General features: G+C 41.2%; 1 protein-coding gene and 1 long non-coding RNA gene across 2 annotated transcripts in view; both read right to left on the bottom strand.

Moving 5' to 3' along the window:
- Nucleotides 1-706, bottom strand: part of XPR1 (xenotropic and polytropic retrovirus receptor 1) — a 131,656-nt gene extending 130,950 nt beyond the window's left edge. Inside the window, exon 1 of the mRNA XM_019733509.3 lies at nt 293-706. Within this exon, the coding sequence (XP_019589068.1) occupies nt 293-361 (69 nt within the window). The 5' untranslated portion in view covers nt 362-706. The remainder of the gene's footprint in view (nt 1-292) is intronic.
- A 7,654-nt stretch (nt 707-8,360) lies between these two features.
- Nucleotides 8,361-23,060, bottom strand: part of LOC141569355 (uncharacterized) — a 46,897-nt gene continuing 32,197 nt past the window's right edge. The window contains exon 2 of the long non-coding RNA XR_012492897.2: nt 8,361-9,527. This is a non-coding gene — a long non-coding RNA (uncharacterized LOC141569355). The remainder of the gene's footprint in view (nt 9,528-23,060) is intronic.

Genomic DNA, 23,060 nt, shown 5'->3' with positions numbered 1-23,060 from the left:
CCTGCGGCTCGCCCTCCCACCACCATTCCCCAGCCCTGGCCAGGCTGTGCCCTCCCGGCCCGCCGCCTTCATATCCGTTACCCCGGCGGCAGCGGGGCCGCGGGGGAGGGGAAGGTCAGTGGGGCCCGGAGGGGGCCGGCGCGACGGGGATGCCGCAGTGGCTCCCCGCGGCACCCAGTCAAAGTCCGCCCGGACGCGGGGAGGCAGCAAGAGCGGAAGGCGGCCGTGGAGGTCGGGACTGGCGAGACGGTGGCCCCTCCGAGTCCTCCCACAGCCCGGCCGCCACCGGTACCTCATACTGGATGTATTGCTTCCTCCACTCGGGAGTGATGTGCGCGGAGAGGTGCTCAGCGAACTTCATCCTGACGTTTCCCCCTCACTTCCACTCGTGTCCAGCAGTTACAGGAGGCGGCAGCGACGGCGGCGGCGGCAACAGCGATTCGGACTCCTCCCCACATGGGCCCCGGCGCGGCGCGGCGCTGCGCTTCTCTCCTCCTCCGCCGCCGCCGAGGTCTCCTCAGAGCCGCCCTCCCGCCATCTTCCTCCTCCTCTCCATAGCCCCGCCCCGCCCCGCCCACTATACGTCATCGCCATGGTAACCGCCTACGCCGCGCCGACGAAAGGGGCGGGGTAAAGGGCGGGATGTGGGTACATTCCTTAAAGTTCCGCCTCTGCTGGGCCGGACGTGCTGGAGGCACCTCCCCTGACCTCTGCCTTCGGGCTCCTCTTGGCCTTCAGCTGTGTGGGAAGCTGCAGTGTTGTTATTACAATTAATATTAGCACTGTAGGAACAGTAATCCTCACAAGAAATTTATGTTTGCAAAGAATTGTGCAAATATCTTTCCATTTTTGTGTTAATTCTTCATAAAACAAAGATGGATCAGAATTCATCCAAAATGTGTAACTAAAACAGACTATATAGTTAAGAGCCAAATATATTTAAAGGCTCCAGATTTTACATGCTCTAGGTGCTCAATAAATGCTTGTTGGATTTAATTAAAGACATCAGTGCCAAAGATTGCATGCTGCTTCTGAATTTCAATGTAATTATCCAGAACTAGGTCTACCTGAAAGGTCAGTAATAATACCTGGATTCAAACCAGGACTGGGGGTACCAATTGAACTTGTGAGTGAGCTTTCTGAGGATTAGGGGTAGGGTTAAGAGGGAAACTAGGGTTGGGAAGAAAGAGAATCCCCTAGAGGAGGAGTGTCCAAACTGCGGCCCACCAGCCAACTGTGGCCCGCGATCCATTTTTTATTGGCCCGCAGCAAATTCCAAAAATATATTTAGTTTACTTAAATAAACCAAGTGAGGCAATACGTACTTCACCTCGAGCGAGTGGCCCGGCTGTTTGTGTATTTTCCCGGATATGGCCCTTGGTGAAAAACATTGAAAAAAGTTTGGACACCCCTGCCCTAGAGGTACCACAGCAACCCAGGGAGAACAGAAATGGATCCAGCATCCAGGCTGAACTGTCCTCCAGGAGCAGGGGAATAGATCACTCACACAGCGTGGCCCTACTTTGAAAGTGAGAGTGACTTTCCTGGAAGACCTGACTTGGGACAGAAACCCAGGTCCTTCCTCTAAATAGTAATAGTTAGCATTTCTGAAGCACTCACTGGCCACGTACTGAATACTATTCTAAATCTCTTACAGGTACTTTGTTTTTTAATTCTTACAGTTTTGATGAGACCCAAAGAGACTGCAGGACTACTGTGAGTGGGGCAGTATTCTGAGATCAATCTCTGATATTGGCTTTTTTTTCCTCCATGAATTTTTCTCCTTTCCAAACCTCTTAACTTCATACCATTAGAAGTTCTGCAATCATTTTCTCTGGAGAAGGATGAAGCATGATGGCAAATAGGCATAGGCTCTGAGTCTTTCTGACTTTTGTTATAAAAAAGCCTCAACCTCTGGTGAAAGGATAAACAAGGTCAAAAAGAAGAAGGCATGACATACTATTCTGCCATAAGAAAAGATGAACTAGCATTTGCAACAACATGGATGGATCTTGAGATTAGAATGAATGTTAAGCAAAATAAGTCAGACAGAAAAAGTAGAGAACCATATGAGTTCACTGACATGTGGTATATAAAACTGAAAACAACAAAAGAACAAGACAAATAAATGAAGAAACAAAAACTCATAGACACAGACAATAGTTCAGTGGTTACCAGAGGGCAAGGGGGACAAGAGGGTAGTAGGTGAGTGTAAAGGGGGTCAAATATATGGTGATGGAAAGAGAACTGACTTTGGGTGGTGAACACACAATATGATATATAGATGATGTAATACAGAATTAAACACCTGAAATCTATGTAACTTTACTAACAATTGTCACCCCAATAAACTTTAAAGAGAAGAAGAGGAAGAAGAAGGAGGAGGAGGAAGTGATGGAGGAAACAGAGGATTCTTCTCAACCCAGCACCACACCCTCTGCCCACCATAACAATTCCCCTCTACTGTAGGTAAATGTTGCCAGGAGGAAGAAATAGGCAAAAGAGAGGGTTAAGCTCCCAGGAAGAAGGCACAACCACAGAGAGGAAATGGCTGCTTGGTGTGTCTAAGAAGACGGAACCAGGAGCAGCTGCAAAAGAGATTGCTTAGCCTTTAGCCAGATATGGACTAGAATGGTAGACGCTTAGCAGCAATCCCTGTAGGCTATAGCATCCTGCGCCGACAACTCCATATCTTGGTGCCTTAACTGTGTATAAGATCCTGGAACCACGGCACAATCCAGAGAAGAAAGGAAATCCTCACTGCTAGCTCTATAACCAATTCTTAATTTTTCTCATGCCTGACCCAGAGCCCTGACACTCAGACATGGAAACCCTAATTTATCCACAGAAGTATATTTAATAATAAGTTTCCTTATTCCTATTATGACTTCAGCTATTTCACTGACAGAGCCATCAAATACTTAGTATTTATGGAACACCTACTTTCTGGACAGCACTGGGCTAGGTATTATGAATGATAATCTGAATTGTTTTACTCTGAATCAGAAGGGTCCCCAGCCTTACATGTTCTTTTTTAAATAGGCAAATAACTCTAAGTTTAACAAAATTTTATTGCGCACTGTGATATACCAGTTATGCCACTTTGGAAATGAAGAACAGTTCAAAAATAAATAAAACTGTCTTCTCCTTGGAAGACAATACAATTCTGTCAGCAAGATAGGCAAATGGGCCAATAGCTAGATTGCAGTGTGATATGTGCTGTAGTTAAGGCATGTACAAGGAAACAAACATTCAACTGAGTGGGTAGAAAAGGATGGTGTCCTAGAGAAGGTGATTTCAAAATACAGCCTTAAGCAACAACCTGACAGGGATAAAGACACCTAACAATCTCAAAGGCAAAAAGCAAGAAGTCGGGATTATTAAAGAACGGCAAGAAGTTGTCTGACCAAAATATCCTTTCAGGCAACTAAATGTCCCCTCCTCAAAGAAACTCTCCCTGTGCCCTCCTTCCTCTCCCTTCCTTAGTCTGGTCCCCACCTCCCCCTGGTGCATTCCCATCACTGTATTGTCAATAATAATTAGTATCAGACTATGAGCTCCTTGAAGACAAATTGCTTCTTTCTCTTGTTTTCTCCAGTTTAGCATGGTGCCTGGCATTCAAACATTCAATAAATATTGAAAGAAGGAAAGAAAGAAGAAAAAGAGGAAAGGAGGAAGGAAAGGGCAGTCCACATGGAGGGAAGTTGCAGGAAATAAAGTTAAATTGGAACTAGGCTGTGAAGGGCTAGATCGTGACAGCACAGACAGTGTGGGGTCTTTGAAGTTTAAGCAGTAGGTGACTAGCTCAGGTGTGGGAAAGCAGTATAGTGTAGCTTCCTGGTTGTGGACACTGGCTCAGGGATTAGGCAGACCTGGATCAAAATCCCAACTCTGGCATTTATAATCTGTGTGACCTTGGGCAAAGTACATTAGCTCTTAATGCCTCAGTTTGTTCACCTCTCAAATGGGGATAATGACTCCTCTCTAACAGATTGTTATGAGGATTAAATGAGATTCTGCATATAAAGCACTTAGCATAATGACTGGCCTCTAATTGACCACTCAAAAATTGGCAGCCCCTTAACCACCTCTGTTAGTGGGTGAAGGATGAACTAGAGTGACAGCATACCAGAGACCAATTTATTAACAAGCACCCATGCAGCACCTACTCCGTGCCAGACACTATTCTAAGTGCTTTATAAATACGAACTTATTTGATCCTCACAACTACCCCATGTGGAAACTACTATCATTATCCTCATTTTAGAGACGAGTAAACAGAGACAGAGCAGTTAAGAATCTTGCTCAAGGTCACCCACCTAGTAAGTGGTAGAGCTGGGTTTGAACACTGGCGATCCAGCTCCAGAGTCCTTGGTTTTGACCACTACGTTATGCTGATTGGTGATGCAACAACCCATGCCAGTTGTAGTGATGGACGGAAGGGGGTGTGACATGTGACTGTAATTCTAGTGACCGGGTAGATGCTGCTGCTATGAACTGAAATAAGGAATGGAAGTGGAGGGCAGGTTTGGGGTATTATTGGATGTGTTAAATAGCAATCTATGAGACATGCAGTACTCCCGTTGAAGATACAGATCTAGAGATCTGGAAAGAGATGGTAGGGCTGAAGACTGAGGAGCTGTTCACATTTAGATGTTAATTAAGTAAGGCCGGTCTGCCCAGAAAGAGAGCATACACTGAACTGGAAAAGGGTTCAAGGGAACATCTTGACATGAGCCTGATAAAAAAGACGGGGCAAGGAAGGAGGCTGGAGTGTGGCCGGAGTGGGCAGTGAGACAATTAAGAGAAAATAGTGTCAAGGAAGTCATAAAAAAGGTGACATTTTCATAAAGGAGGCAGTGATAAAAAAATGTCAGATTCTACAGAGAAGTTGAGCAGGGTGACTTCTAGGCCATGGGTTTAGCAATTAGAATCATTAGTAACCTCAGAGAAAGTGACTTCAGCAGCATGAAGGATTGCAGAAGGCTGAGCAGTAAACAGCATTTTGTTTTTGTGTATCCTAAATTATATTTATTCTGTGTACATGTTGTAGGATCGCCAGGAGTGAGAACTTAATAATATACTCAGCTATTTATCGAGAAATTCGTAAGTGCTGAGTCTGAACACTTTATATGTATCGCATATAATTTTAAGTTTGGGGACAGTTATACTTACCCCAAAGTAACTGTTCTAAAACTTAGAATTATGTGTGATAAGTATAAATATTGCTCTGTTGCTTGAGCAAATGAGACTGGTGATCATGCTGAAGGGTGAGCAACTGACCTGCAGAGGGATCCAATCTTAAGCTACACCTCCCACTGAAGCGGAATAAGAAGGATTTCAGAATGGTTCTCTCTGGGTTAGAGATTTCAAGTGATATCCACACCTTGTATTTTTCTGTGTTGCTTTCAATTTTTACAAAGTGCATTTATCAATTCTACAGAAACAATAAGTGTTAAGTATTTCAATCACCCCAAAACAGTGATGTCCCAGGAGTGCCGTGGCAGTATTTGATACTGCAAGCCACAGGGAAGAAACCACTAGACTATGAGATACAGAAAATCAAGGGGATGGAAACTCAAGCAAGGACCCAAGAAAAGCAGAACAGTCCAAACCAAGGGAGGGATTAGCCTTTAACATCATTTGAGGAGAGACTTGACATCACTTGAGACTTGAGTATGGGGTGATAGCAATGATTGAGGCAGACATACATGAGTTTGTCAGGGGAGGGGAGGGAATTTAGAGGAGTTTACATGTAAACTCCCTCTTCCCTCTCTATAGGACACAAGCTCATCCATTTGCTTGGGAAAATGGGAGCAGAATTGGGCAAGAGGTATGTGAGTAGCATCTTAAGTTTGGAAACTATTCATTTGTAATGGAATCAACAGGGATGACTTTATCAATTTTTTTCAGCAGTACTCAGCAGTCTAGGAGTAGAAAATGAGGGAAACCTTAGTTGGATTGCTCCAAAGTTAGGAATTGCAGAAATTGCCTCAGGACAAAGGAGATAAAGACACTGAAGTACTAATGGAAACAAAATAATAACAACTAAAACTTCTTGTATTTCGCGTGCATTATTTAATTTAATCTTCATAGCAATGGATAAGGATAAGAAGGATGTTAGGATAAAATGTTAGATATTATCATCTTCATTGCACAGATGAGAAAACTGAGGCTTAACGGGCTCGATGGGCTTTTGCCAGGGTTTGGATCTGCCTTCCAAGATGGTGGGATCCCTCATCCCTTAGGTCTTGTTGGGAAGCCAGACCCAGCTCCCACTAGGCCTTATGTGGGCAGATGTCCCTATCTCAGTTCCTTGGCAGGAAGCATGTGGCCCAGATTTGACCAATCAGATGCTCCTACCGAGGATCTTGCCTCATATGGAAGTACTCAAAGACTCAGCCATAAGTAGAGCACACTCTTAGCGGCTACAGCAGATTTAAGAGTCTAGCAGTGAGAAGGGCAGTGAGCATCCAAAGTTGGACTGCCAAAGGCAGGGTTCTAACCTGATTGTTTCTCTGATATGACCTCTGCTCTGTTTTTGGTTGTGAGTTTTTCTTGGCTTCTGGCTTTTTCTCAGTTTTACGTGCTGCCTTCACGCTGATACTGTGAGCAACCCAAAGCCATCCAATAAAATCTACACGTATGTCCGTTTAAATTAATCTAAGTCATAATTTCTTGGGTAGGTCATAGAGATTAAGAATTTTGTCTATAGCTGTTGCTGAGGAGGTATTCAGTAATCAGATATACATAATGATTTTCTGTGAATGTCAGTCAGCCTCTCTCCCCAACCACCCCAGGCTTGGTCAATGGACTCATGGATCAAATGGTCATAGTAGTAGGGGGTGGAGGATATGCAGGGGCTCAAAAATATTGCCTTCCCCTTACCAAGGCTGATCTGCCAACTGCTGATTGTTTAGCCTGCCGTCAGGGTCCAATGCTGAGTCCCTAATATAATACCATATTTGGGATGGGCTAGACCAGTCAGATGTCTGGTGGCAGGTTGATTATACTGATCTCTTTTCATCATGGGAGTGGGGGAGAGAAGCAGTAACTTATCTTCACTGGAATACATAGTTATTTTAGATATGGATTTGCCTTTTCTGCCAGCTATGTTTCTGCCAGCAATACCATCTGCAAATGTCTTTATTTACCATCACAGTGTCCCATTCAATATTGCTTCTACTAAAGAAGTGAGAGAAAGGGAAGATGTCTATAGATTTCACTGATCTCACCATGTATCCCATCACCTACAAGCACATGCCTTTACAGCATGGTATTATAACTGACTGAAGATTCAGTTATGGTAACAGCCAGGAGACAATACTCTGAATAGTTGTAGTGCTGTGCTACAGAATATAATGATTCTCTAACCAGTATCCAATATATATGGTGCCTCTTCTCCCAGTCAGACTATATGAGTCTAGAAATCAAGGAGTGGAATCATTATTGCATATAAAGACCAAATCACAAAGCTTTTTGTATCTGTCGTCATGATGCTTGGCTCTCTGATGGGTTAGAAGGCTTAAAACCCAGAGAAACTTTGCTCCCAACTAAAGACTCCATAAATCCACTAAAGGAGAAGTTGAGACAGCCATTTGGCCAATGTGGGTTTCTTTTGACATTAAATCAATAAGGAAAAGGGGGTTCCTTATTGCTGGAGTGATTGGTCCTGATTTTCAAGGGGAAACAGAGTTTCTACTACAAATGAAATGATGGGTATGAGCGGGCCTAAAACCCGGAGGAAACTCCAGGGCAACCCCAGTGGTAAAAGTTAATGGAAGACATACCAACCTAATACAGGCAGGATCCCCAAGCATTCAGACCCCTTGGAATGAAGGTTTGTGTTACCCCCAACAGATAAAGTAGCACGACCAGCTAAGGGGCTGGCTGAAGGTACAAAAAGGAATATGAGATAGGAGTGGAAAAAAGTTATAAATACCAACTATGGCTTGGGACCAGATGCAGAAACAAGGTCTGCATTAGCTACCCCATTTTCTTCCTCACTTTGTTATTCATAGAGTAACAAACTTCCGTTGCTTACCCTTTCCTTTTGCTCTAGTATTTCATATCACTGTGTTACAGGTGGTGAACTTTATAAGTTAGACCTCAGGTTACAGTATATGAAGGTGGTATGATGACCAGACTAGAGGAGGAATAAACACATCCCCTTGGAGCCAGGAATTCCTCTAGTGCCTTCCTGATTTCTCAGGCAATAACCTACTCCTCTAGCCCTTCCAATGACTTTGTAAGCACCTGATTCAGCCTTTCCTGCTGAAAATTGCTACAGTGGTTTTCTGTATCGGTACTTAAACACTGACCAAAAAGCAAAACAAACAAAACAACACTGCAAACAATGAAAAAGTATGACATGTTTGTTTTATTGAATCAAAATGATTGTGGAAGAGTGGTTTAGGTTATTTGTTTTGCTTTAAAAATCGCTTTTATCTTTTTATTCAGGCTATAAAAATTGCTGTAGGCCATTATGTAGCTCACTTTGACATGGCTTTGTCTTTTATGAGTCTCACAGATGTTTTGATCAAAGAAGAATCGCTGTTCTCTGCCAACACTTACATCTTTAAAGTTGGAGAAATACTCTTTCCCAAATGCAGCTAGGTCCTTTGGGGGCAGGAACCATTTCTGTCTTATTCACTCTTAACAGCATTTAACACAGTAGACTCCACATAGCAATATAGTAGATCCTTTAATATATGCTTTCCCCCCGGGAATGATAAGCATGATAATTTTTGAATCCTTGCAGATCCATTCTTGTTATAAAAACATGTCATCAGAATCTGGACACTTCCCCAACACTTGGGATGGCTGGAAACTAAAACTGGAATGACAGACCTGTATGCAAGGGGTAAGACAGACTATCCAAAAAAGTGAGAAATCTGAAGCATTCGGGGAGTAAGGGCCTTGTTATTAAATGTGTCAAAAGTCCTACTGGGATACATAAGCCTTTTGGTATTCAGTTCAGTGGCCAGCACATCCAATCAAAAAATTCCCAACCCCAGGGAGGTTTGATTTTAATTTTAGTCTTTTTTTTCTTAATTATCAAATTAACACACACTAATTGTAGAGAATTGAGAAAGCACAGAAAAGTATAAAGAAGCAGGAAAATATAGACCCATGTCATCACCCAGGAGGAACCACTGTCAATATTTGGGCCTATTAATTCTGTCATTTTAAGTTAATATAGTCGAGGAGTTACAGAAAGTGAGAGGTTGGAGCAGAAATGCATCCCTCTCTTGTAAGTCTTAAGTGTTCCTGACATCAGGGTACAGGTCTCTGAGGCAAGACCCCCCTCCCTTCAGATAACACCACCACAAGCTACCCCAAAACCTCTGACGCATCCATTAGAACAAAGAGATGTATTGTCTTGACTCTGAGGGAAGGAGTTCCTCTTCTTTGCATGACAGATTGATATTAAGAAAAACCAGTTAGGGAAGCCCAGCACGTCCTTCCCACCAGTTTACAGTGCATTCCATCTCTCGTCTTTCCAGCTGTCTTCTGAGAGCCAGGATCTGGGTAGAAGAAGGAGGAAATAGGGCAAAGAGAAGAATCAGTTAGATGTGGGGAGATAGGAAGAAGGGTGTATCTGTAGAAAGCTGAGTATGTCTGTGTGTCTGGGAGTGTGTGAGGAGTGTAGATTGGACAGGAGTAATTTAAGATAACTCCTATGGGCTCTTGCTAGTGGAGGTCACGATAGAAGCAAAGAATGGGAGAGGAGATACCAAGCAGGAGACTGTCTACTTCATTAAGAAAAAAACACATTTATCATTTCCTGCTTCTGCTCTTTGTATATCTCTGAACGCTGCTTTCTGATGACAGGAAATAAACAAAACAAAAAAACCAATAACTTTTATTTGTTCACTTCCTGAAATCCTGAAGTGGAACGCAGTTCTAGGCAAAGCACACACTAAAAAGAAAGTCGAGTTTTCTATCTGCCCGTGAACTGGAGGTTTGGGTCTTACTCCACGGTATATCGCCTGCAACGCAATGGGACAGATTCTCAGTGGCGATTTCAGTGCTGAGCAGGTGACTAACTTCCAGATTATTTGGATTAGAACCTACATAATTCAGTGGTCCATACTGGTTAATGCTTTCTTTTTATACTCCCCCTAGAAAGAAACTTGTTGACTCTATCTCCAACATATCTCTTGAATGTGTTCACTTTTTCTTGTCTCCATAGCACCGGTCACTATATTCTCTCCCCGCAACCATAATAATAGTTTCCTAGCTGGTTGCCCCCTCTTGGCCCTTTTCCATTGTCCACACAACAGTCAGAGCAATCTTTTAAAACATAAATACCATCACACCTGTCTCCTGCTTAAAATCGTTCAGTGCTTCCGGGAACATGGCACATGTGACTCCTTCCCATGGACATACAGGATCTAGTCCTTGCCCTCCTCTCCTTCATCTTGTCTCAGCTTCCTCTTCCTTCACTGTGCTCCAGCTTCACTAGTCTTTCTTCAGTTTCTTTGAGGCATCAAGTTCTTTTTAACTTCAAGCCTTTCCATACACTACTCTTCTGCAGGAGATTATCTCTTCCCTTCTTACTCACCCTTTGAACTTCAGCTTAAATATTATTGCCCATCCACGCCCAATCTAACTTAGGTTCTTATTATGATAGCACTCCGTACATTTCTTTTACTATTCTTACTAAAGTTTGTGAATACATGTTTACTTGTAAGACAGTTAAGGTTCCGGTTCCCTCACAGATGGTAGATTCTAAGAAGGTAGAGATGATGCCCATTTTGCTTCTGCTGTATCCCCTCATGCCTGGCACAGTACCTGACACATAGTAGGTGCTCAGTACTTCTTAAATTGATGATTTAAATCATCTGGGTTTAAAGAGTTTAAAATAAAAATTACCAAAAAGGTAATGTCCTTGTGTCTTTTCTGCTAATGCAGGACACATAAGAAACACTCAACAAATAATATTGATTGATTAGCTAACTTTAGAGTGACATTTTGGGTGGGAAGAAAGGTATCACACCTGGAGGCAGGTTAGGGTCAAAGACACCCTAGTATATTATGTCAACTATAATTTAATTTTTAAACAATAAAAAATAAGTAAAACACACACGCAAGACACCCCGGTATAATTATAGTCATCTCTTTTCTTACTGTGGTGAAAGTGAAACTGTCATAGCGAGGATTAGGTACAAACATTTATAATTAATGATAGGGACTCTTACAAGAAAAAGAAAACCAAGACACAAGACGTGCTGTAGCTGAATATTACTGGGCATGGTTGTGTTTTCTGCAGTGAGAGGTGATGATTGGCCATAAGTAACTGTGGAATAAAATCAAACATCTCACCAGATTTAGTAGGCTTGGAAAGAAGAGCAGAATAGAAACCAAACATGAGGTACATGGAGAAAGCCCTTTCTCGTAGGGCAGAAGGTGATACTTCAAATCTCAAGGAGCAGGTTCAGTAGACAACCCAGCCTAACGGTTATCAATGATAAACATCGTGCTGTGGATTTAATCTTTCTACAAAATTAATTTAAATATATAGATGATAGGAAGCCATAGTCTTGGCTTGAGACGCTATGCTGCATTCACCCTAGTATTTCTAGTGGTATTTTTGAGCAGGTCTGGGTGAGCAGAGGTTTTAATTGTACCAAGAGGCACCATAACAGCCATCAGGCTGAGGGAAAGAGAGGCAAAATTCACAAGATTAGTTCAGAGCCTCTGGCTCAAGGTCAGTGTCAGTGGGAAGGATGATTAAGTCCCAAACAGCATCTTTCCCTGTGATTGTCTTCTGGATCAACTAAACTTAGAGAGCAGGATCTGCCAAAGAGTGGATAAAAACAAAGCATAACATAGATCTGTCAACAAACTATTTGGGGATGCACAGGTAGGGAGTCAGGTCACAATGAGGGCCGTGTGAGGACTAAGAATGGACACAGCAGACCAACTGTAGCTGGATCAAAGATGGCATGGAAGAGGACATCAATCTTTAGTGGCCTCAAGGAGATGCTGGCACCACGGTTTTCCCCATAGATTTGTGAGGCCAGAGAAACACAATTTGTACGTAGCAATCATACGAATAACGTGCCAAACTGCTAAGCTTTTATTTGCTGACTTGAATTTAATTAGTCAATGTGCCACTATCGAGAATATTTCACACAACTTTAAGACCTGCCTGTATCTAATTAAATGAGATAATGCAGGGAAAGCTTTTAAAACAGCACTAGGCACCTTGTAAACCTATACGTGTTCGGTAGAATCATTATTATCATCATCTCATCATCCTGACCCTACAGCTCTCAGCAACTCAGGTCTCTTCTGTATCTGAGAGCTACCGGGAGCTGCTGAGAAAACCTCACACCTAAGCAGTCAGGTGCCACGAAAAATTCAGCCTCACCAACCTCACCACAGTCCTCCACCCTGCCTCTCCATAACCTGTATTTCAAATCACGCTTCCTCAAACCTCCACCACCCTCCTCTTCTCATCTCACTCCGAGCAGGTGAGCTCAATGCCTAGCACTGAGAAAAGACGGACCCTTAGAAAAAAAATTCCAACTCTGTCCACCAAGCCTAACAAACCACGTGTATCCACAGCCACCCTGGACTTCTCCCGATTTTTGGACATTTGAGGTACCCTGGCATCTTTCTAGTCATTCTTCATTCTTCCCTCTTCCTCATTCGCACTTTCACTCCGTGACCCAGTGTTGTTCATTCTACCTCCTAGATATCTTTGCCAATTCACACAGTTTAGTGTATCTCCATGGCTACCAGCTTGGCTCATACAAACCTGATTGTGTCCCTGTCCTGCTCAAATCCCTTCAGTGACTTCCTATTGCTGTAGTGCAATCTACAGATCAAGAAAGTCCTTCCGATGTTTATAAGACCACCCCCTGCCCCAGCCCCCCATAATCCAAGCTCTATCAGTGTTTCTAACCTCAGCTCTTTCTCTGTACTTTTTATATGCTATACTCTCTGCTAGAGAGTAACTCAAAATACCCTCACTTTCTTGTTAAAATAACTAACAATTAATGCTTTCTATGTGCTGGGCACATAGGAATTCATTGGCCAGGACAGCAAACCTATCAGCTTAGCGCTGTGACTATCCCCATTTAAAGATAAAGAAGTAGAGGTACAGAAGTTAAGGGACTTGCCCAAACTTATAAGGAAAGTAAGTGGTAAGTCAGGATTTGAACCAGGAATACTGGCTGTGCAGTGGACTCCACTGTGTCCCTCTGACCTTGTTCTCACTCCTCTAGATTTTTCCCTCAGCGTTCCTCCTCACCCTCTTAATTTGGCTGATTCCTATGGCTCCTTCATGTCTCAGGGTAAACAGCCCTTCCTCGGGGTCAGACCTCCTTACTCCGTGCCTCCCTGTCTGCCTATCCTTCCCTATTGTTATTATTTAACATCTGGGTCCGCTGTTCGACTGACAATAGGGAACGTGTCTGCTTTGTTTACAGCCATACCCTCACTTCTTATTATATACATGACATATAGTAGGTGTTCATTAAATATTGCTTGATTGAATAAAAGAATGGACAATTACTAAACACTCTGAAGAGCTTTCATGTATATATAGAACACATAACACAGTACCTGGAACATAGCACAGACTTGGTACATATTTAGTTGCTATTGTGTTCAGGAAATGACAAGGAGGCCGGTTTGACTAGTGTCAAGGGTGTGAAGAGAGATTTTGGCAAATGGTTCAAGTATGTTTGGTGAGCCAATGGAGGAGAGACTTGCATGATGGAAGGGGTTATCAGCAGTATATAATCTTGCAAAGGCAAATATTAGCATTTCAAATCCCTCCTACCCAGCCCAAGATGGTTTGGGGTTTTTCTTTCAACCATCATCCAATTTTCTTAAAGCAGACTTCAGCAAAGTGTAATTGGTGTGCCCAGGGACCTTGGCGTGATCAGAAGCATGCACTAATGACCAAGGTGAAAACAAAGATCTACCCTGGGTGTGTTCTGTGTAACACAAACAGCTACCTCCTCCCTACTTGCAAAAGGTCTATCTAAAATTCTCATCTCTCGGAGCACGGTTGAAGAGTTCCTATTTCTATCTCCTTTGGAAAAAGTAAATAATGTATTACCCTCCAAAGGCTTCCTGGAACACGGGGGTAATCCTTTTAAAAGCATACCTCTGGACACCTTCCCTTCATGATGATTTCTAGACTTGAATGCTACCAGGTATATTTTTTTTCTTCCTTAAACTGAGTGGTGCCGGAGAGTCTAGAGACAACAGTCAGCAAGCCAGGTTCAAATCATTTTCTCTTTGAGGCTGTGTGTTGGCAGCCAAAGCAACAGCAGGCTCAGCCTTCAAGGAGCAGTAAACTTCTTGTCACCTTTGAGTGACCCTCAACGGGAAAGCTAGAAAGAGAAGGGGATGACTTCCAGGGAGAACAGCTGATTCACCACCTGTACAAACATGCACCTAACTGGCCTGACATGAGCGCCCTTGGGGAATGGCTCTTGGCAACCAGAGGAATTGCCAACATGTGGAGTGGAGGCACTGTGCTCTGCACATGGCAGCCCCACAAAAGATCGCACTATCTGTCAGAAGCCAGCAGCATCACAAAGCTGCTTTATTCCAAACCATTTTGTTAAATCAAATCCCCACCAACTGCAGGGTAGTGATTGCACAGGACTCTTGTCACAGGATCAGCATCTTTGGCCCTATTTTCACACCACAGGAGACACCTATCCTTTTACAGCATTCTGGTCTATGGCTAGCTCTTAATTATATTTGCCGCCAAGAACCAGTTAATGAGGGGATATTTCGTGGCCTTTGGCAGAAACCTCAGACTCAGCAACCAAGGAACAGAAAGCCCTGACCTCAAGGCAATCTCCACACCAGCCTCCTGCCTGATGCATATTTCAAAGGTTTCCAGGTTTTAAAACATGGATTACCTTTGCAAATGAAAAATTGAGCAAGCAAAAGCGTTTAGTGGCATGTTATTACAGTTCCAATGATTTTCAAAATACTGCTTGGTTTAACCGGAGGCAGAAATTCAAATGAACATAGAAATAAATACCCATTGCTTGTTTTTCATTATTTTCTGTTTATTCTACTAGATTTAAAATATAATATATATTGATCCCCACCTAAGGTTTCTTACCATTATAGCATGCATATATCAGCCTTCTGAAAAAAATATACCTATTGCTACAACATTTAATAGCTTCAGGAGCATTCAATACCCAGCCACCACAAAAATAGGTTGTCTGTTTGTTTTATCTAAATAGGATCTTGCATTGTAATGCAATGTGAAACTCCATTCCAAAAGTAGAGTCTTATTCTTTCAAATAATTCAACCTTTCATTTATAAAAAAAAATGATTAAAACAGAAAGTGAAAGAAACCTGTCTTCACCAGGAGATAACCAGGTATGTGGCATCTTACTAGATGCCATTCATTGAAATACAGTCATTGTACACCTATTGTCTACCAGATACTTTCTAAAATGAAAAGATTACAAAAACACAGTCTTTACCCTCAGACAGTTCAAATCTAGAAAGAGGAACAGATAATTCCAATACAATGGGGCAAACGTTATGGGAGTACAATACATGTTAGCTGCACTAGATGTATAGATGTATAAATGAAGGAATGAATTAGCATGGATATTTACAGAGCATAATAAATTCTGCATGGAAGGCAGGCAATAGAGTAACAAAAATGGAGCATGGAATATTTTTAAGTGAAGAAAGTTTCAAAAGGACTCTGAAGATTAACAATTTTAGTTATAGGGTTATAAGAGAAATGAGAAATCCTACATTCAATTTACGTACAATGTGTTGGTAAAACCAAACTTAAACAGGAAACCCATATGCTAGTGAAGAACTAAACTGCATAATATAGGAAAAGTAAGAGAGCTAGGAATCAGATTGTTACATAATAATACTAATACTTAAACTGTGATTTTGGATTTATGAATGTCTATGTCCAATGATCATGTCATACCTATTTTAATTTCTCCATTGTTACTGCAATGAACCACAGTATAAGTCATTCTAAGTAGAAGGTACTGGAAACGGGTATCAGATAAAACCGAGCCAATTCTTCCCCTTTGGACCTTCAAAGTGCAACATAATATCCATTTGCACTACCAAGGGGACCCTCATTTGTCACTCCCTCAGAAGAAAGATGAAAATTTTATACATCAAATAAAACTTTTCAAGGACTTCTGTAGGCTCAAACTCAGTCCCAGGAAAAAGAAAGAAAATAAAGGTAAGTGTATGTCCAAAAATACAGTGAGGTTTTGGTCGAAAGAGGCAGTATGTTGTAACAGATTTGATGTTCAGGAAGTACATGCCAACTTTGTTATTATTTTGCTATATGACCCTGGTCGTCATTGCCTCATCAGTAAAATAGGGACAATAATGCATGCCCTACCTATCTGCTGAGAATACATGCTTCTTAAAAAAAGTAACGTGTAAAATCTTTGAAAACATTGTGAAAATATAAAAAGCTCTTGTTAGAATTGTTGTACATTTGAATGTAGTGTTCTAATAGGATGATATTTTCATCTATAAAGGATGAAATGCCTTTATTATAGGGAACTAAAAGCATATAACAATGTATGAAATCTCCTCTAACAATCTATGCAATAATAAGAATGAAGTAATAGAAATATTACAATTTCTCTATTTTAGGTACATCTTACTTTAGTTCCAGGGCACATTTTATTTCTTCTTTCTTCCTTTCCCTTCCCTTTCCTTCCCTTCCTTTCTCTTCCCTTCCCCTCCCTCCCTCCTTCCCCTCCCCCCTCTTGTTCCTTCCTTCCTTCCTTCCTTCCTTCCTTCCTTCCTTCCTTCCTTCCTTCCTTCCTTCCTCCCTTGTTAACTCTTTCATCATATTTTTATAAAATTTTCTAAGGCAATTTCTTGGCTTTTCTTTTAAAATATTATTGTGATTATCAAATATTAATTGGAAACCTGAAGAAAAAAGATCATAAACCTGTTCTTTCCTCTAACAAAAGTCTCGCCTCGGTTCTGCCAAGAATACCTAAAAATTGTTTAAAATAGCACGTTTCTTTATTTGGATTCAATTGACTCGTACTTCTGTGGACCTGTCAAAATGTTAAATAATAAATTGTTACCTCTGAATAGATTCTTCCTTGCTCAAGATGCAGTCGAAAAATGTGTTTTAGATGAGTCATTTAACCGGAATAATTTCCCTTTGGATCACTAGAGTCATTAGAGGGAAAAAAATATAAAGCCATGTGAGTAATTTTCCATGTACCTAGGGTTCAATATCTGAAATGTTTCATAGGCCTTCTGCATCACAAGGCAGTTTATTTTAAAATACAGGCACATCCTCCTCTCTGCTTTGGTATGTCCTTCCTCTTGAGCAGCTGAAGGCAGGCTCATCAACGATGAACAGTGTCAGCCAGTACCCCTTGTGCTCGTGTGTCATCATCCTGAGCTAGGAATGAGCATGCCTGAAAAGAGCCAGGCAGAGAGCCCGTCCTCCTCCTAGCCATGTCACCTTGACCTTTTAACAACAACAGCAACAACAAAAGTTATTAACAACAAACAAAATAGCATGTGCACAATGCAAAGGTAGGACTTCTGTCATAACATGGAGCTACAGCCAAATCAACACCCTCACATTTGCTGCTGTTGGGGGTGGGGGAAGGTGGGGAAGGGAATGTGGCTTTGGCTCAAAAGGGGAGGAAGAGGTAGAGTCAAAGGAGTGCAGGAGGCGCTCTGTCTTTGACAGGCGTGTTCCAGCTGAGAAAATCATTTCTCACCCTCAGTAAGGAGCAGGTGAAGCACAGAAACAGGAGAGCGTGTTGTTGGTAACCCCTGCCAGAAATTGCAGGGAGATTAAGACACTCATCAAGAGAGACAGTGCCCTGCATGGTGATCTCAAGCTTTGATTTTCTTTTTGATTAAAGGAGACATTTCAAAAAAAAAAAAAAGTATAGCCAATGTTCCTACCATCAGCCTGTCTTTCTATTGTATATTGCCTGAATGCTCTGCTAGGGAAATTTGATCAATATATTAGATTCCTGGCAGAAAGATGCTATCGGACAATGCATGTATGCCTTGACATAGCTCAATTTCCATCTATCCAAGAAGATATTGATTTTCCTCTCACGGAAGTGCACACACACATACTAAGAGCGCTTGCAAAGGATGGGGGTTGGGCAACAGGCATTTATTCAAGAACAGACAGCTCTGCCATTCCCAGTGCATTCAAAATACCCTCTGGCTTGGTGACTTAATATTTGGAGGATCTATACAAACCCCTCACAACAGGATTAAATCAATGGCTGATGTTTTTCTATGCGTACTCTTTGAATGCAAAGAATTCTATCAGCTTCTTCAGCAAACGTGGCCTTCTTGGAATCTTCTTCTCGGCTTACTCCTTAGGAAACGGCTTCCTGAAGCCACATCTTACTAACTCAACTGGAATTAATTCTGTATTACTTGATTGCAGTCTTCTCACCCAATACCTGGAGGCATATGAACACTTCCTTTATCACGCTATCATTTGCCCCTTGTTTCTGTTAGTCTCTTTCTGACTTAGACCTCTGTGGCAGTTATTCAGACTGCTCACTGAATATTTCCAGTTCTTCACCTTCTGGGATTGGGCTAGGATTATACTTCCTGGTCCCTCTGTTAGGTGGGGCTGTGTGACAAGTTCTGACCAATAAGTTATGAGGAAAAGTAAACCTGTGTCATTCCCAGGTTGACCTTTTAACTGTCTATGGGAGAGCGTCCAGAGGAAAATATTGATATATTGGATTTCATCAAAACTAAGGCCTTCAATATGATAAAAAAAAAAATCATTAATGAAATTAACGGGCAAGAACAAAATTGAGAGAAAATACTTTCAAAATATATAACAAAAGATTAGTAACCATATATAAAGAGAGTCTACTACTCAATAGAAGATTATGCCGCAGGTATAAACAGGCATTTCACAGTAGGAGAAATGTAAGTAGCCAATAAACATATTAGAATAGGTTTAATCTCACTTGTAATTAGGGACATGCAAATTATTAGCAACAATGTGCCATTCTTATCTATGAGATAGACAAAATTAAAATTAAAAACTCAAAAAGCTTAATAATGTTCAGAACTGGCAAGAGTGTGGGGGAAATAGGCATTCTTATTTCTTCTGGTATAACCTTAGTGGAGAGCAATTAGCAATATCTTTCAAAATTATAAAAATGAATATTTTAACCCCCCAAATTTTATTTCTAAGAACCTAACCTATAGAAGAATTTGCATATATTATTAACATTCATTGAACACATACCATGTATCAAGTCCTGTTTTTTTTTAATAGTAATCATTTACCCTGTGAGTTAATTTCTATTCTTATCCCATTTTACAAATGAGGAAACAAAGGCAGAGGGACGAAGCAACTTGCTTAAGTTAACACAACTATTAAGTGCAGGAATTCAGACACACAGTGCTCTCTTCTATGTGACAGCAGATACTATACTGTCTCTGTCAAAGAAACATGCGTAGGGATGTTTATTGAACCATTGTTTGTAATAAAAAAAGATGAATAAGACCTAAATTTTCATTAACAGGAGAAATGGTTATGTGATAAGTTCAAACTGTAGAATATTATGTAGATATTCAAAAGAATGAACCCAAAAGAATTGAAAACATACAGTCACACAAAAACACGTAGAATGTTCATAGTAGTATTACATGAGCCAAAAAATGGAAACAACTCAAATGGCCATCAACTGATGAATGGATAAACAAAATGTGGTATATTCATGCAATGAGTTATTCTACAGCCATAGAAAGGAATGAAATACTGATACCTGCTGCAGCACCGATGAACCCTGAAAACATTATGCTAAGTAAAAGAAGTCAGACACAAACGGCCACATACTATAGGATTCCATTTATACAAAATGTTCAGAATAAGCAAATCTAGAGAGACAGAAAATAGATTAGTGGTAGCCCAGAGGATTGAAGGGACAGGGGAATTGGGACTAACTGCCAATAGGTGCAGGGCTTCTTTTTGGGTGATGGGAATGTTCTGGAATTAGATAATGGTGATGGTTGTACAACATAGTTAATATGCTAAAAATCATTGAATTATATACTTTAAAATGATGGAATTTTATGTTATATGAATTTTATCTTGGTTTAATAAAAGAATGAGGTAGGTATCTTTGTAATAACACAGAAAAATATTAAATGAAAAAAGTAAACCTCAAAACAATATGAATAGTATGTTTCCATTTATAAAAAGGAAACAGTGTATTGTTTGTAAATGCATAGAAAAAATCAAGAATACATATTAGTCCAAATGTAATTAAGCAAGTAAAAGAAATAGGCAATATAATAGGTAAAATAATAGGATATAACTGGAAAGCCCTGGACTTGTAGCCAGGAGACGTGGGTTCCCTGCTCAACTCTCCCTTAATGACCTGGGTGTCTTTAGAACATTCATCTAGCATCTCTGAGCCTCAGTTTCCTCATTTATCAAATAAGGCGACTGGACTAGCTGACCCCCATGAAAATTTCAGCTCTAGAATTTTTGGATTTCACAACAGGCCATGCTCCCTTCTTGCTTTGTTGTCAAGGTTACTTGCAGCTCCAGCCTTTCAGACCATGTTTTAGACAAAGCATCAAACACAGTCATGAATTTACACATATTCCAAGATCATAACCTTACGGGAAAAGGATCGTCAACCCCATTGCCCAGCTTCTGCTTAATTATGACCCTTTCTGTTTTATCTGATTGCAGTTAGTTACACAGACCTATGGCTGAATCGAGTAATGAAATAATTCTTGGGCAAACAAGATAATTGTGACAGGTCATTTTTTGTTTAATACGTTGAAATCTCATTTCGGAAAGCATGCTACTCTGAAATCATTTATTTTCCTTTCATCATGTACATAACCACCCAGTTGTCTTTTCATGAAATTTTGCTGGCCCCGGACAGAGAGGAGGTTAAGAGAAAGAGAGAGTCACAGTTTTCCTGGGAACTCAGAGGTACACAGGAGGAGGGCTCAATTAAATACTGTACATGAATGAACAAACAAATGCATGAGAGAATGAAAGACTTTTCTGTTTCCTTCTCCACCAGCATTCCAGCTCCTCTGTCTGGCGTTCAGACCACTGCAGTGAACAGTGGAGATTATGTGCATAGGTGAAGGGCCTAGAAGAGGGTCCTCTAGAAGCAGAGATTCATCCTCAAAGAGCTGGACCAACTCCATCAAACACAGTGCAGGCACAGCAGATGCCCCCACAGTACCAGCATTCTATCCTTCCCCATCCTCCACGGGAGACACTGAAGAACAGAAGAAAGAGCCCAGACTTTGGAGCCTGTGAAACCTGTACCCACATCCTGTCTCTGCCACTGACCATCTCTTGGGCAACTACAGGATTGTCGTGAAGATCAAACAAGATAACATGTTAAACAACGACCATGGTGCCTAGCACACAGTAGGCAATTCATGAAAAATAATTGTGTTTCAGCTCTTAATTCCTAAAGGATCCAGGCCTCGAGTTTTGCCCAAGGTAGGCCTGGAGCCTGCTTCAATAGGATTTGTTTCTGAGAGCAAGGGTACAGCCCACTCTAAATCCATTCATGTGGATTTTAAATCAACAGGTTTGCTGTGAACTTCCAAACAGAGAACTCTGGTCCCTATCTCTCTCCTGGCCGTCAGACTCGTACCTGAACTGTTTGGCTCTGGGGTCCCTCAAATGTTACCTATATCTACATGGCTGCTCAGACGTGTCATGTGGCAAATGGAAGAGTGGAAAGGGCTGCAAGATAAGGAAATAAAAAAGTAATGATTGGCTTGCTACAAACAAGCTGTCAAATCAGGTTATTTCTAAAAGAATAGGGATTTTAAAGTTCTCTCTGAGGTGCTCACACTCTCTCAAACTACCTTTGTAGGATAACAGAGTTAAAATATCCTTGAGTGTGTATATGCCTGACTTCTTTCCTAACTGTGGGACCAGCAGTAGATTTTGGTCATAGCACTGTCACTTTGGGCACTCTCATTAAGGGAACTCACACCGTAAGCAGGTTCCTCTCTCCAACTAGCAGATTCTTTTGTTTCTATTAGTTTTACTTCCTCTCAAAGAGAATCTCCTTGGCCTAGCTAATCTTTTCATGCGAGGCCCTTATTGGGAGGGATTTCCTACCTTTGCCTGGGAAATCAGGAAAGGCTTCACAAAGTCTGTGACATTTGAGATAACCTTAGAGGCTGATAGGTGCTGTGTATAATTTGTGTGTGTGGCAGTTTCAGAATTTTGCAGCATTTTTCCAAATCCAGGGCCTTCATGCAAGTATTGTTTACCCTTTTCCTTTTCTAAATCGTATGAGTCACTTTCATTTTTGAGACACTCCACACCTGAAGGAACTAGAATGAGTCTCTCTCTCTCTTTTTAAGTCTCTCTCTCTCTCTCTCTCTCTCTCTCTCTCTCTCTCTCTCTCTCTCTCTAGCTCTCTCTCTCTCCTTTTGGTATGGACACTTAAGAAAGTCGAGAATAATATTTTCTCATTCATTCATTCATTCAGTCTGTCAAGACAGTATGCTAGAGCATTTTACAGGTTATAAAATGCATTTTACAGATTATTTTGTTTAAGCCTTACAACCACCCTATGCAGTAGTTATTGTTAGATAGTACACTTAATTGAAAAAACTGAGGACCAATAAGTTTAAGTAACTTATTCAAGGTCAAATTGCAAGTAGAGTAGGGGAAGGGAGTCTTGAATCCAGGTTGAATCTCCAAAACCTGTGTACTTTCCACTACACACTGGGATGACTCACAAAACAGTGTGTTAGATCTGATATAATTGAACTATGTATCATTAGTTTGCCATCAGACACTACCAACTAACATCTGACATAATTCTAGCTGAACATCTTTCTAAACTGGAGAGTTCAGGTTATGTGCCCCAAATGAGTACTTGTCTAAAATAATTCTGTGAGTTTGAAGAAGTTCTGTAAGCAGATTTTTTTTAAGTTTATTTTTAAAACAAATTTATTTTTAATGCATAAAACCTGTAGAAAATTCTGTCTCTCTGGCACTTGTCCTTTTCCTCCACCTTGAGAAGCATACGTAATATAATAT

Source organism: Rhinolophus sinicus, chromosome 11 (assembly GCF_057876585.1).
Source record: "Rhinolophus sinicus isolate RSI-liver-muscle chromosome 11, RSI-T2T, whole genome shotgun sequence".
NCBI classification, from domain to species: domain Eukaryota; kingdom Metazoa; phylum Chordata; class Mammalia; order Chiroptera; family Rhinolophidae; genus Rhinolophus; species Rhinolophus sinicus.
This window is presented reverse-complemented; position numbering and strand designations above follow the sequence as displayed.